Source organism: Gymnodraco acuticeps, unplaced genomic scaffold, assembly GCF_902827175.1.
Source record: "Gymnodraco acuticeps unplaced genomic scaffold, fGymAcu1.1, whole genome shotgun sequence".
In the NCBI taxonomy this organism is placed as follows: Eukaryota; Metazoa; Chordata; class Actinopteri; order Perciformes; family Bathydraconidae; genus Gymnodraco; species Gymnodraco acuticeps.
The window spans coordinates 1782602-1797490 of NW_022991444.1; the positions used below are offsets into that span (position 1 = coordinate 1782602).

Sequence of the window (14889 nt, forward strand, 5' to 3'; positions counted from 1 at the left end):
CAAGAAACTATAGGCAAACTATTATCTTGTCATGGACTGGTCAATTTGAAGGGCTAAACTATATCCTTAAATGTCTTCTTTCAGACAAATTTACCAATAGTTCACAATAGATAATGCCACATTTGCACATTCAAACCCTTATATGAGTGATAGAAAAAGTGTAATATCCAATATTTTCTCTTTAGGAGTCCTTTGACTGTATGTCAACAAAACAAGCGATAATGTTTTACCTGGCTCTACCATATTCTGGATGTGTAAACTTGTAATACAATAATAATACCCTTATGTACATTATTAACTGGAGAAGTTTCATCACTAGTTTAGATGAATTGAATCGGAGGGATGAAACCCTCTTTAATGGTCACATGCAGAGCACACAGCACTCACAGTGAAATGTGGCCTCTGCTTTTAACCCATCCTAGTACTAGGAGTCTCCTGTCCTGCTCACTTCCTTTCCTTTCTTCTCTTTACGTCCTTTCTCCCTCCCTCAGATCGCAGTATCAGTCGAGGGCCTCCCCAGCCTGGGAAAAGGAGAGGCCTACTCTTGCTTCTTCCAGGACACAGAAGTTCCTGCCTCAGTCACTGACACTGGTGTCACATGCCCCACCCCCGATGCCAGCCGACTGCCCCCCATTGGCCATGGAGATGGTGAGTGTCTTGTATTTGGCCAGTAATTGTACCCACATAAAATATTTTTAGAAAATACGAAACAATCAAAATTGTTTGAAAGGAAACACAAACTATAATGCTTATGAGAAGGTGGTGAGATAATTGGAAGTTGACGCATGTTTTGTATTCCCATACAGAGTTTGTGATGGTGGCCCTGTCACTGCGCTTTACCAATGTGACGGTGGCAGAAACCGAATTCACTTTCTACAACTGCAGCTTGGTACAACAGCTCTCCGGACGCAGACCGTGAGTACTCAACACATATTACTCAAACCTAATCTATCGGTTATTCAAAAATACCCTTAACCTATTCTGGAAACCATAAAAATCAAGTTGATCAAATTGAAGAAGCTCATTGTAATATTGCACAACATAAAATACATTCCAATTACATTGTACCAAAGTCTTCTTCTTTGTGAATGTTTGGGGAAATACATACAAAACAATCACAAATCCAATTTGTATGCCACATACAGCTATAAGAATTGTAAACTAAGAGTAGATGTCATGTACCATACCAACATATGTTTGGTTATCTCTAAAAACTGCATATTTGTATGTATAAAGTAAAGTTGCATGTCGTTCCAAATTAGTGTAAACCATTATAACAATAAACACGTATATTTGTAATAACTTTATAAAATATCTAAAATGTGATTCAAAATAAATAATTATAAAATAACATGGTTTGACAACAATTTATACATGTTTTGAGAACCTTACAACATTATTAAAACATGAAAGGGTCTGTGAAAAAAGACAAGGCTGCTTTGGTTTGTCCCTACTTCAAAAGCATTGAATTATTATTGTTTATTTACTATTATTGTATCTGTATTTTAGTTGTATATGTTCACCAACTAAACTGAACTAAGTTATACAAATCTAGAAAATACTTTCTGTGTCTACATAGGTGTACTGTATACAGCTTGTGACCTCTGAAAACATTATTTAAAATAGTAAACATTTCCAAAAATGTGTGGTTGGTAGAGGTCAAGTTTTTTCTGCTGTAAGAAAAGCAAATCAGGAGCAAGTGTTCTAACATTTGTATTGCCACTAATTTCCATGTTCTGTTGTTCTGCCTGTCCCCCCACTGTTTATTCTTCTAGATGCCAAGGGTGTGTGAGCAGCCGCTGGGGGTGTAACTGGTGCATCCACCAGCACATCTGCACACACACACATACCTGCAGCCGAGGAGTCACCATCTACAACCAGAATGTGAGTGTGCATTTAAAGGAAGGCTTTCGATATTGATACATATTTTTAAAAGGGGTGCTACTTCTATCATAATAGGGTTTTTGGTACTGTTAAATATTATTCCATCATATTTTCCACCCCATTTACATTCATGAGGGTGCTAATCATTTGAATGAAATCCAATTATGGTTGTGTATCGTTTCGGCATCAACATTGTGCTGCGTCTATGTACAACATTCACATCACAGAACATGTGCTCTCTTGTAAAACATGCGTCATGCTACAACTTGTATCATGATTGTCTATGACTAATCTACAAGAGAGGTTTTTTCATAGAAAATCATTCACTCTGAGTAAAGGGTTCTTGGATGCATGGAGTTGTTGCTATTTCGGCAACAACCTGAAAATCATCCAGCGACAAATGAAAAAAAACAGAAAATTAAAACTTCATTGCGACAGAAAACAGAACTTAATCTGGCTACATAACGGATGGAATTCCTTGTCATCAAACGATGAAAATGTCTCGCTTTCCTGTAAAATATAAGAATATCATGCAGCCCTAAAACCAATAGAGTCAAATCACCAACACTTGCTCCAAACTAACCACAAAGTTGCTTCAACACCTTTTTTTTAAACACATTGCATCCTTCATAAAGGTAAGATGTTGCTTGACAGCTGTATTAGACACCATTAATCTGAGGTGTACAACAGTGTGGAAATGGGGTTTTACAGATTTTAAAGGTTAGATCTGTAGAGGAGCATGTATCATACTGTATACATATGAGTCCCTGCATGTGTGTTTGTTGTAGTTTTGTCTTTTTAAGTACTGTTTTTACCATGATTTTATTTGTTGTATTCTTATGTTACCCTTATGTGTTATCCTAATTGTTTCCTCCCCCTGCTTTTTTTTTCTTCTTGTCTTCCCCTTTTCTTGCATGTTCCTTTGTTCTTCTCCCATCGTCAAGTTCAAACCGCCCACACCCACCATCCCACCACCCACCACTTTACCTCCCACCGTCCCGGCCACAACAACCCCCACAACAACAACAACAACCGCACAAACAACAACAGAGCCACCACCTGCAGAGACACCCACTCCCACCACGGCAGCTGTCCTTACAACTTCCACTACAGTGACACCACCCACCACCCTTCAAGCTGAACCCACCTCCCCCCTTACGCTGGCAACAACCTCCCCCTTTGTCAGGGTCTTCAGCCAGGCCACCACCACACACACCTCCTCCTCAGGAGGCTGGGGGGCGACGGATGGAAGCACTGCAGGAGCTTTTTCAGAGGATGCAGAGACTGAAACCTTGAATATCACTGAGAAAACTCCCCAAACTACATTACCCAGTAGCACTAGTGGTTATGTAGACTCTAATGTGAGGTATTTAGAGCCGACTGAGGAAGCGGTGTACTCTGAAGTGAGCTCCACCAGCTCCAGTGATGTGGTCCCTCTCACAGAGCCGCATCTCAGGGACCATACGGAGCGTGCAGAGAGTCAGACAGCTCCATGGGAGAAGGAGGAGGAAGTGTCTGAGGCGGATTCTGCTACAGGTTCCTCCATTGCAGAGTCGAGCCCCAGAGAAATGCCGCTCATCGCCACACCCGACATATTCACTGAGCCCAACTCTGAATCTGAAGATAACTACCAATCAGATTCCTCCTCTGATTCTTACTTCAGGGTGAGTGCTGAAGCCAAGGGTGAAGATGGTCTAGATATCCTGCAGTTACCATTAGACAAATATTTAAGGATTTATTTTGTTATTCTCGTAGTAAAAGTGCTAAATTGTTTTATTAAATAAATCAATAAATTGAATAGATATATATATATATATATTTCTATTTTTATTATGAAGTTGAAAGACCGTGCAATAAAAAGATACAATAAAACAAAAAGGTATATTATACAAACATGAGAAGTTTAAGTTAAAGGACCAATAACATTTCAAATAAAACTATTTACATAAACATAAGACATTTAACTATTAAAGGTGGGGTAGGTCATTTTGGAGAAACCAGCTCGAGTGCGCTAGAATTTTAAAATACACAGCCGGAACAAATCTGCCACTTCCTCACAGAGCCCCTCCCCCAACACACACGAACGCTCACATGACCAATGAGGGCACGAGATAAGTTTGTGCACAGATGGAAGGCTGACAGGCAGGTAGGCCATCCAGTTACTTTAGCCGGGCCGGCTAAAATGATTGGTCGTGCTTTTTACAGTGCTACGGCTTCCACAGATGACATTTTTTAATGGATTTTTTGTCAAAGCACTTCAGATATTCATTGCTATCGGGATGTTAAGAGCATTCCATGGAATATAACTAAAAGTGTATCTCGAGCCGGTTTCTCAAACTTACCTACCCCACCTTTAAACAACATTTAAAGCATTAAAACTGTAAACAAAAAAGCAAATATATAATACAATAAGGATATTTAAATACAATAAAATAAGTGATGATAAAAGAACATAAAATGAAAAAATTACAATTAGATAATTGATTGATAAGATAATTAATACAATAACAAACACTGTCGACACTGGAGCCACAAGCATTTTCAGTCATTTCAAAGTGTTTATTAATGTCTCTCTCGATTTCTCACATACTATCTAACATGTCTTTGTAAGTATCTACAGTAAATATAAGCATTACATCTTCTTAGGACTTATTTGACATCAATACAAAATATTGCATACCAAACTTGTATTGCTACTGTCTTTATTAGCTCTCTTGTAGATGAGAAGGAGGGCGACTGCTCGAGGACAGAACTGATCAATCCGAGGCACTGACCTGACAGAATGATTGAATATTCCACACTCTCCATATCATTTATCTTCATGTCACCCAAAGACAGCTTTATGTTCTCCTGCAGGCCCGGTGTTTTACTTGCACGTCATTCATGGCTGTTGTTGTGTCTTTGTGGTTATGACCTCTTAGTTGTTGTTTCCTTTTAGTTTCATGTTTTGTTTGCTGTTCTTGCATCGTCATAGTTCCTGAGCTAGGTATCTGTATCCGTTGGGTGGCTTTTCCCCATGTTGGATTTTCTGTAAATCATTAGAAAATGCACTTTTTTATTACAGTATATAAATCAAAGATGAGTTGAGGTGCATCAGATATTTACCTGCAATGTTTTGTGGGGGGGGGGGGAATGATTTTATGCAGCTGATAGCAACATTTCAGGGAAACGCTGTTCATGTTAAAAAAAACTCTTTAATTTACAATATTATTTTAGACATTGTGACATGCCAACTCTTTTATAACTCCTGTGGTTGTGGAACATACAAGTTCCATGATTGTATTATTTGTTTTGTCTGAGAAACAAGTTTGGGAAAACAAAGTTTTATTAGGAGACATTTTCAAATGTAAGTATTCAAACATCTAGTGTAAGTCAATCACATAATGCATGTCAATGATTATATAATGGACACAGCGCACAGGGATCCTTTTAAGCAGATATAGGTTTCCTTGTCCCTGTGTATATATTTATTTCTCACTGTGTCATCAGGACTGTCCGTGTGTGGAGGAGGTTCAGGATTCCTCTCTGCTCCCGGTCAACGTGGAGAGGAAGGTCACTCTGCTGGGACTACACCTCCACCTCTTCCAGGTAACGAACGGAGCCCAGCAAAGCTCAGCACCCCCTTGACTTAAAGGGAGCATTAAAGCAGTATTCAGTATGTTAGGGACTGGTTAACATGGTATTGATGAGTAAGTATGTAACGTTTTTTTACCAGCATTAATTACCAACTTTGCAAACATTCTGGAAAGTATATTTATTGTTTAAGGACATAAAGGTGCATATTGTTTATTTATATTTTATATATGTTTAAATATGCCGCTGGGGGAGGGGACAATGTTATAGGAAAAAAAGTGTGAATTCCTTGGATTAAGTCTGATTAAGTCTTTGGATTAAGTCTTTCCCCAATGTCATTTTTTTTTTCTAATCTAAAATAGCCCCAATGTGCCATTATAGGTTTTGTTGTGAACTGTTGTTAAGGAGGGATAATTACTGCCAAATTAAAAGGGCATTATCATGTTGGGTGTCTTGTTTTTTTTTAATGAAATCTGAAAAATCAGCTTTGCAGTGTGGTACTGTAGGCTACGCAGAGATGGAGTACTCGAGTCCGAGTCCAGTCGTGCCGATTTTCGGGACTCGTGACTCGACTCGGACTCGCGCACTGATTGACGCGACTCAGACTTGGACTAGTGAATTATCGCGTACGCTGACTTGGACTCGGACTCGTGAATCTTTCCCCCCACGATGACTCGGACTCGACTTGTACATTGACGCTCTGACTCGGACTCGAGCAAGTTTTCTCTGGAGTCTGATGTCCTCTATCCTGGCATGTGCACCTGTGAGGCGAGTTCACGGACTGGGCCCTCTATTCCAGTCTAAAGATGTCTAGAGACACACCCCGCATCGTGCTGTATGCTTTCACACATTCTGCTTCCACATTGGAAAAGAGCAGCGCAAAATGCTCGTTATGTGGAAACAATATTGAAGAGAAGGCTCCGTAACACATTACTCTAAGGATCGAGATCAGACATATAGGCTGTCTTGAACACTATCATCAGAGTAACGTGATCTAATCAATACAAAAAGATTCAGCCGATAACACGAAAGCACATGGCTACTAAACATGCAGAATGATGTCATTTTGCATGCTAAGTAGCCATGTGCTTTCTGGGGCTTAATCTTGATCAGTAAACCGATTTAACCGGTAAACGTTCCTTCAAAATAAGAGTCCCGATCTTATTACTATCAAAATAAAAGTGCAAAACGAAAACGTTACCATAGGAAAATATTGGCATACAAATGTAATCACTTCTCCAAAAGTTAACTCATTTTAAATATAGAGTTAGACATATTAAAAAAATTAAATTAAATTATTATTATTATTGTAAATTTACAATAATAATAATAATATTAATATTAGTAATAAGCTTTATATTTGTATAGCACCTATTACAAGAATTGTAGCCAAACTCGCTTCACAGCAGTTCAATAGACAGATTAGTATAACATGACAGGATATTCCTAGGTGACTTGGACTCGGACTCGAACATAGGTAATGATGACTCGGACACTCCTTGGGTGACTCAGACTTGGACTCGACTACGACTCTCCCTTGGTGACTCGGACTCGAAGAGTGGTGACTCGAGAGTGACTTGGACTCGTGAATTGGTGACTTGACTACAACACTGCTGTACGGTGACAGGCAGAATAAATCCCAATTTTCACACCTAACTGTACTGACAAAGAACAACATGATGTTGTCTGTGTTTGTATACAAATATGTGTGTCTGTGTACTTTAGGATGAGAATCTGGACTACGAGTGTGTGTTGGACATTGAGAACCAGTCGGTGGTGGTGGAGGCCTCCGTGGAGCCGGATGCTACAAAACCATCAGTGTTCTCCATCACCTGCCAACCCCACCAGGTCAGAACACATCTCATTACAGTCATTTCTCTGTGTGTTATTGTGTTTTCTCTACACTCTTCAAGTCTGAACATAATGCAGTCTTGACTTTCTTTAAAGCTATTGAAAAAGTATTTTCAGATGCTTGAAGATATTTCCTCAAAAATGTAACATTCATGACTAAATCATACAGTGAGAAAAACTAGATATTGATCTGCAATTTGAAATAACACTGACTTTTCAACTGATTGAAAACATATGATTCTAGGCCTCTTTCACAAAGTACACCAACATGTATTATACAGGTGAATTTATAACATATTTTATGCATTTTTAATATATCATTTTTTCTTAGTGAATTTTCTGTAGAGGACACTGTCTATACACTGTGTATATTTAGCAACGCAAGTATTCTTTGTCAGATACGAATACATTAATTATTGCAAATTAATTACTTAATCATTTTAGAGATGTATGGTACATTGGCACAGTTTTTTCTCCTAAATGTACCCCTTTTAAAACAAATTATATTAATAATCATTATTATTATTTTGCTTTTATATAAACTACAATAATTTTGATCCACATTTTTTTTATTTGATATAAAGCAGCAATACAAACATTTTCTAAGCAACTATTAAACTAACAGTAACTATTAACAACTTATTTGCCTGTGTATATCTGATGGAGTAAAATCCACCCGCCTGGTAGCATTCATAAAAGATGTAAATTAAAACAAAGGTCATAATCAACACCCATTAACTGCTCTCTTAATCACACATGTCTGTTTCCAGCAGCGTGGTTCATTATCTCTCATAGCCAGATCTGAATTGTTCATGGATGTGCATAACATCACCTGATTTTCCATATCTCAACTTGTGCTGTGTTGACTGTTATTTGCTTTCCTTGTTTCAGTATGCCTATTCTGCCTTATTGGAGGAATACCCCGCCGTGATCAACGTGAGGAGAAAAAACAACTTCCTCATCGACAGCACTGAGGATCTGTACGGTGTGTAACCTCATCTGAGTATCAGAATATACAAGTGATGTATTCTTATTACTTCCTTTTAAATGACCTTAATGTTTCAATGTGACCTTAGAAAAAACAAGAAAACAAAATATTGAGTATCAAAAAGGATTTGATTCATAGGAAAAGCTGCCTTTCATCAAGCATATTCAGGCAGTAGCCTCAACAAAACACATAAGCAGAAACTAAAGTTTAAAATCTGAGCTGAGCTGAATGCTCCGTTTTAGTTGAATACACACAGTTAAGCTCACACACACATACAGGTAAATACTGCATTTATGTAAAAATGATATCCTGTCTAAACATCAGTCAGGCTTCAGAAAGCAACATAGCACCATCACTGCCACAATGAAAGTGGTGAATGACATTACGAGTATTTTAGACAATAAGCAGAGTTGTGCAGCTCTGTTTATTGACCTTTCCAAAGCGTTTGATACCGTCGATCATCACATCTTAAAGCAGAGGCTACTCAGTATCGGCATATCCAGCCATGCAGTGGGTTGGTTTGTGAACTACCTCTCTGAAAGGTCCCAATGTGTTCACTTTGATGGGCTGTCTTCTGAGTGGTTAAACATTGCTAATGGTGTTCCTCAAGGTTCTGTTTTAGGTCCACTTTTATTCTCCATATCAACAGTTTAGGTGAAAATGTGGATGAAGCTACTTTACATTTTTATGCAGATGATACCGTGATGTACTGTGCAGGTCCCTCCATTAAGGAGGCTGGTGTTAAATTACAGGCTGTTTTTAACATTATTCAGACTCAGCTCGCTGAACTTAAGCTTATTTTAAATGTTGATAAAACCAAGGTAATGCTATTTTCAAAAGCTAAAAAGACTACAGACACTGCTTTGGATATTGTTACTATGCAAGGACAAGTACTCAAAGTGGTTACCCGTTATAAATACCTAGGTATCTGGCTTGATGATTGTCTTACTTTTAAACTTCATGTCAATAACCTGCTTAAAAAGCTGAGGGTTAGACTAGGTTTCTTTTTCAGAAACAAGTCCTGTTTCTCATTTGAAGCCAGGAAAAGGCTAGTCTCTGTGACCTTTTTACCTGTGCTGGACTATGGTGATTTGATCTATATGAATGCACCTGCCTGGAAAAGTTAGATGCCGCCTATCACAGTGCACTGAGATTTGTTACTAACTGTAAAGCACTTACTCATCACTGTACCCTGTATGCCAAGGCAGGTCTGCCTTCACTAACTGTACGGAGGCTCAGTCATTGGTACATGTTCATTTATAAAGCCATGTTGGGTAAACTACCTTTTTATATCTGCTCTCTGATCTCTCGACGAATTGAAAGTACATATTGCCTGAGATCTCATGATGTTGTTTTATTCAATGTGCCAAGTGCTAGGACTGTCTTAGGGAAGAAAGCTTTTAGTTGTGCAGCTCCACTAAATTGGAACAGTCTGCAAACATGTTTAAAACTGAGCACTTTGGTTCCCCTGCATCATTTTAAAACTCAGCTGGGTGACATGCTGTTTGATACTCATGGTACCTGTCTCTGTAAATAGAGTTTGTAAACTGTACCCTGCACATTATGTTGTATGTCATCCTTATTGTTGTTCTGTTGTTTTGATGTTACATGTGTAACTAATGTCCTGCAGGTCACCCTTGAAAAAGAGATCTTTTGATCTCAAGGGGCTTCACCTGGTTAAATAAAGGCTACAAACAAACAAACAAATGAAAAAAGAGTGAAAACCATAAAGCAGATGCAGGCAGTAGGCGTATAGATTCACACTTAAAGTCTTAGCCTACAGAACAGCACAGCTTACAGAGAAGAGATAACATCAGATCCTTTTTTTTTTAGTGATCCCCAATGTTTAAAATGTAAAAGTGTTCAGATTACGTATTTTTTGATGTAACTGTAAGGGATTACCTTGTATTGTATCCCGATAGTAATCCAGTTATGTAACCCTGTGAGACTGACCGTTGAGCGGCCCAGACCAAGCAAGGAGGCAGAAGCAGAACGTCCAAAAATATAACCCGACGTGGGCATTTATTAAAATCATGTGCACAAAGTTCACAGCCTCAATCCTGCTGTTCTCCTTGCACACATCCTGCAGCCACAAGGATCTCACACACCCAGTTACAAGGAAACCGCACCTAAATACACACATACTAACAAGACACAGGTGAGGGGTGAGGAGACAACACAGGACACCAGGTGCACACAATCATCAGCCACAGACATCAACATATTATTTGCACCCTGATTACTCTCAACCGCTGTCATCCTTACACCAGCATAACTACTCTCGGCGCTCTCGCAAACTCCCCTATCTTTTCAGGCGGAGTCGAGGACCCGACCAGCACCTGCCAGACGACATTCCAATAAATACGGTTTAATCAGTTAAAAAATACTACCTCAATAATTAGTATAAATTATGTGCAAATATGTAATGTCAACTGTACTGTGCAATCACGCTAATAAAGTGCAATATTACCCGGCCTGAAGCCGTCAGTCCATAGTGACGAAGTTACCTTCGTCACAAACCCCTAAAAGTATTACGTATCTTTTTTTGACATCTATTGATGTATTTTCTCTCCCTTGTTTCAGTGACCCTGTTTAATTGTTCTGTGGGGCGGTCCGACTGCAGCCGGTGTAGAACAGCCGACCCGAAGTACGGCTGTGTGTGGTGCGGGGGGGCCGCCGGCTCTCACTGCGTGTTCCAGGACTCCTGCAGCGACGACGTCAAACACTCCTGCCCTGCACCCGTCATTCACTTCGTAAGCACTTTTTTAGAGAGCGAAAGTAGGAACAATGAGTGAAGGGGGAAGATAAATGAATTCTGTAAGATTTTATTTATTTATTGTCACTGTCGTGGAAAAAAGCAAGCACGATGCCGTCTCATCCTGACTGGGATGTGGGCGTTGTGTTACCTCCACATTAGACTATTGCCAACTGCCATGCAAATTAGGAAAAAAACTGACAATAACCAGCAGAACAAGAAAAGCAATGCACTGCTGCTGACAGGGAGCAAGACAGCAGCAAGTTAACAAATGCTGTTTTAGTTTAATACATTAATTAAAATCAAACACTATTTGCTTTACATATGAAGGTGTCCACCTGCTGCATTTAAAACAAAGACATTAAAAAATAATGAAGAATGAAAGAAGCCTAGATGAAAATCAAGGCAGTTCCTCTACCTATGATATATAGTGCTTTGTTTTGAAATGCGTTGTCACATTGTTATCCTGCTAGTAATCACACAGCTCCATATCATGTATTGAACCATGTGCTAAATAGTACATCCCTACTAGATGTCATGCTACCATGTGATGTGAAAACAAGACGACATAGACAGGATATGAATTCCCTTTGTTTGCTCCCATTGTGTTCCAGTTGGACCCGGTGTCCGGTCCCGTAGAGGGGGGCACGGTTGTGACAATTTCAGGCTCTAACCTGGGCCAGAGGGCTGAAGACATCCAGAACTCGGTCACCGTGGCGGGGGTCCCCTGCAGCGTCATCAGCAGCAGATATGAAGTCTCCTCCAGGCAAGTGGAGACTTAACCCGATCATAATCTGAAGCTAAAGCTTCTCCAGCTCTTTCTAACCATGACAACTACATGTCCTCACCTTGTAGGATAGTGTGTGAGACCACCAGCAGTGGAGGGGAGAAGAGCGGCCTGGCCTCGGTCAAAGTGAGGGGGGGGGGGACTCGGACTCTCTGCTCAGATCTTCAGATTCCAGGTAAAGAAAGATTGAAGAAAAAAAGTGTGCATGCAAATGTGTGTATCATTTCCGTATGTTTGGATTCACACTTAATTTAGCGAAGCTTGTCCTCACAGCGCAAATCAAATCAAACTTTATTTATATAGAGCTTTTCATACACAAAAGGTGACATGAAGCATTTCACAAACCAAAGAAATACAAATAAATAAAAACAGTACTACCTCCAGGTAAATATAACACTCAACTTTGTGATTGATGAAAAACACTTAAATCCAACAAAAGTCAATAAACAAAGGACTGAATAAAAAAAATTGAAGGAAATAATACAATAAGATAATACAATAAAACAATTGTTTTAATTACATTTAAATTCAAATACAATACAATTTAAAATTAAATCATCATACAGTAAATACAATTCAATTAAAAGCCAAAATCAAAAGGTTGGTCACATCATTCATTTTAGGAATATTTAAAAGGCCATTATCAGAAGAACTGAGGTTTCTACGGTTCATAAGCTAAAAGCAGAGAGGTTTTACTATTATTCATCTTGGGGGTTTAGGTTTCATGACAGTAGCACCACACCAATACAAATGATTTATTTGTATGAACAGATACAACTGTAACTGAACTAAATGAAGCATGTTCTAAGAGTCCACCATTGTAGCTGTTACATGTGTTTGTTTCCATGAAAAATAAAGATTATTTCTGATGAATTAAGTAAAGGACAGCTCTCACATATCTCTTGGTAATAATGCTTCACTTGAAATGCGGCGTTGTAAATGTAAGTGGCCCTGTGATGTAATAAAGTGCCTTATTTACATTGCAGTAAAAGGACTACCGGTGTTAATTAATTAGCCCAAGTGACAGGCTAATTAATTATACAATCTGGCTGTGAGGCAGCCCTCCAGTGTTTCCCAGAATGCCCCTGTGTCCATTTTATCTCTCCAATAAATCACCCGCTCATTATTGATTACACCTTTTTATATTGTCTTCCCTTTTATCTTTCTCATTCATCTCCTCTCCATCACCAGGATCCTGTTCTGAGCAGCATCTCCCCCCAGAGAGGGCCCAAAGCGGGGGGCTCCTCCTTCACCATCAGGGGCCGGAGCCTGAGGACGGGACACACCAGGGATGTCAAAGTCTTCATCGGAGGAGTTCTATGTGTGGAGTAAGTGTTGCTAATAGTTCAGGAGTCCGAAACCTGGAAATGAGTCCGCATTTTAGCACTTTATCAATCCTGTTAAAGTCTTATTTATGTTTGTATGAGTTATGAAAACATATCTATGGTTAGACACTTTCTTTTCTTGGTTTAACCACATAACGTATAACGTCAGTAAACACATTGATGCGTCATAAAAACGTCGGTGGCTAAATACAAAATGTTTTTTTATTATAATTGTATCCACACAGGTACACATACAGAGTCAAAGAACACAACAATATTTAAAAAAAATATATATATATATATTTTTTTTTTAGGGCTGTCAAACGATTAACATTTTTAATCAGATTAATCACAGCTTAAAAAATAATTAATCATGATTAATCACCATTCGAACTATGTCCAAAATATGCCATTTATTGATGTATATTGTTGTGGGAATGGAAAGATAAATGAAAGAAGGCGGATATATCCATTTAACATACAGTATATATGTTTATTATAACATTTTTCTGCGTGTCAAAATGAAAGACAACCCACACACCTATCAATCATCAAACCGTGGGGTCTTAATTCATTACGTGTTGATTTCTATCAACGGGGGAGTACTTCAGGAAAGTCGACGGGGGGGGCGGCTAGTGAAGGGGGGGAGTCTCCCTCCGTAGCCAGTTGGCGTAGTTTTGGCACAATTCCGTTGTACAGACCGACGTTAACAGCATCCCTGTCTGTGCACACGGAGACCAATTTACTCCGCGCGAGTTGGCAGACTTTATTTTGCTTACTTTAACATCATTTTTCATGGTGGGGCTAAGCCATTTATTGGTATGGGTGTAGCCTACCCCAGCCATACCCTGGCGCTGCCACTGGTGGGATGTATGGGGCGGGCCACATGCGTTAAATGCGTTAAATATTTTAACGCACTTAATTCAAAAAATTAATTACCGCCGTTAACGCGATAATTTTGACAGCATTAATATATATATATATATATACATAAAGAAAGACATCAAGTATTTATCAAATACAAATTTGGTTTCTATTGCTTTTTTATTTCTAATATTTGTTGAAGTTGTGCCATATTGTTGTAATTCTAAGTTAAAATGGGCACAATTTGGTTAAGAGTGAGTCAATGTCTTCTTGTGAATGTGAAATGTTCCCAAAAACTAAATTAGTTTATTAGTAGACTTTAGCTTAGCAGTGTTGACGTGAAGTCATGTGACTGTTTATAGCCAAACATTAGCTTTAATTCTGACAATTGCATTTCGCTTCAACCAATTATAAAAGTGGTGTTAATATGTGGAGATGATCCTGCTGAACAAAATGTGTAGGTATAATAAATTTTCTGCAATATTCCAAAAACTCAATCGAATAGTCCAATTGAGTCGTTGCAAAATAGCCGTTGCAAAATAGCCGTTGCAAAATAGTGCACCTGTGCACTGTGATAACTATTAAAGACATACTTTAAAATGACTGGAAAGTGGGTCATAATGTGTGTTTCTGTTCAGGCCGAACATCCAGGAGGATCACATCAGCTGTCTGACCAAAGGCAGCAACAGAACCGGGGGACATGGCATCATCGTGCGGTTCGGAGGCACGGAGCGCCACCTGCAGGGTCTGGTGTATCACTACACCCCCAACCCCAACATCTCCATGGCTTCACCCTCTAAAAGCTTTCTCAGGTGCTCATCAGTGTAAACAGAGCAATCTGAAATGAATATATATTCTGCTC

General features: G+C 39.0%; 1 protein-coding gene across 1 annotated transcript in view; it reads left to right on the forward strand.

Moving 5' to 3' along the window:
* LOC117532888 (plexin-B1-like) overlaps positions 1-14889 on the forward strand; it is a 92905-nt gene that overhangs the window by 61186 nt on the left and 16830 nt on the right. The window contains 13 exon segments of the mRNA XM_034196473.1: positions 492-648; positions 807-915; positions 1776-1884; positions 2829-3548; positions 5374-5472; positions 7183-7305; positions 8200-8293; positions 10880-11049; positions 11666-11817; positions 11907-11982; positions 11984-12013; positions 13030-13166; positions 14666-14839. Coding sequence (XP_034052364.1) covers positions 492-648; positions 807-915; positions 1776-1884; positions 2829-3548; positions 5374-5472; positions 7183-7305; positions 8200-8293; positions 10880-11049; positions 11666-11817; positions 11907-11982; positions 11984-12013; positions 13030-13166; positions 14666-14839 — 2150 coding nt within the window.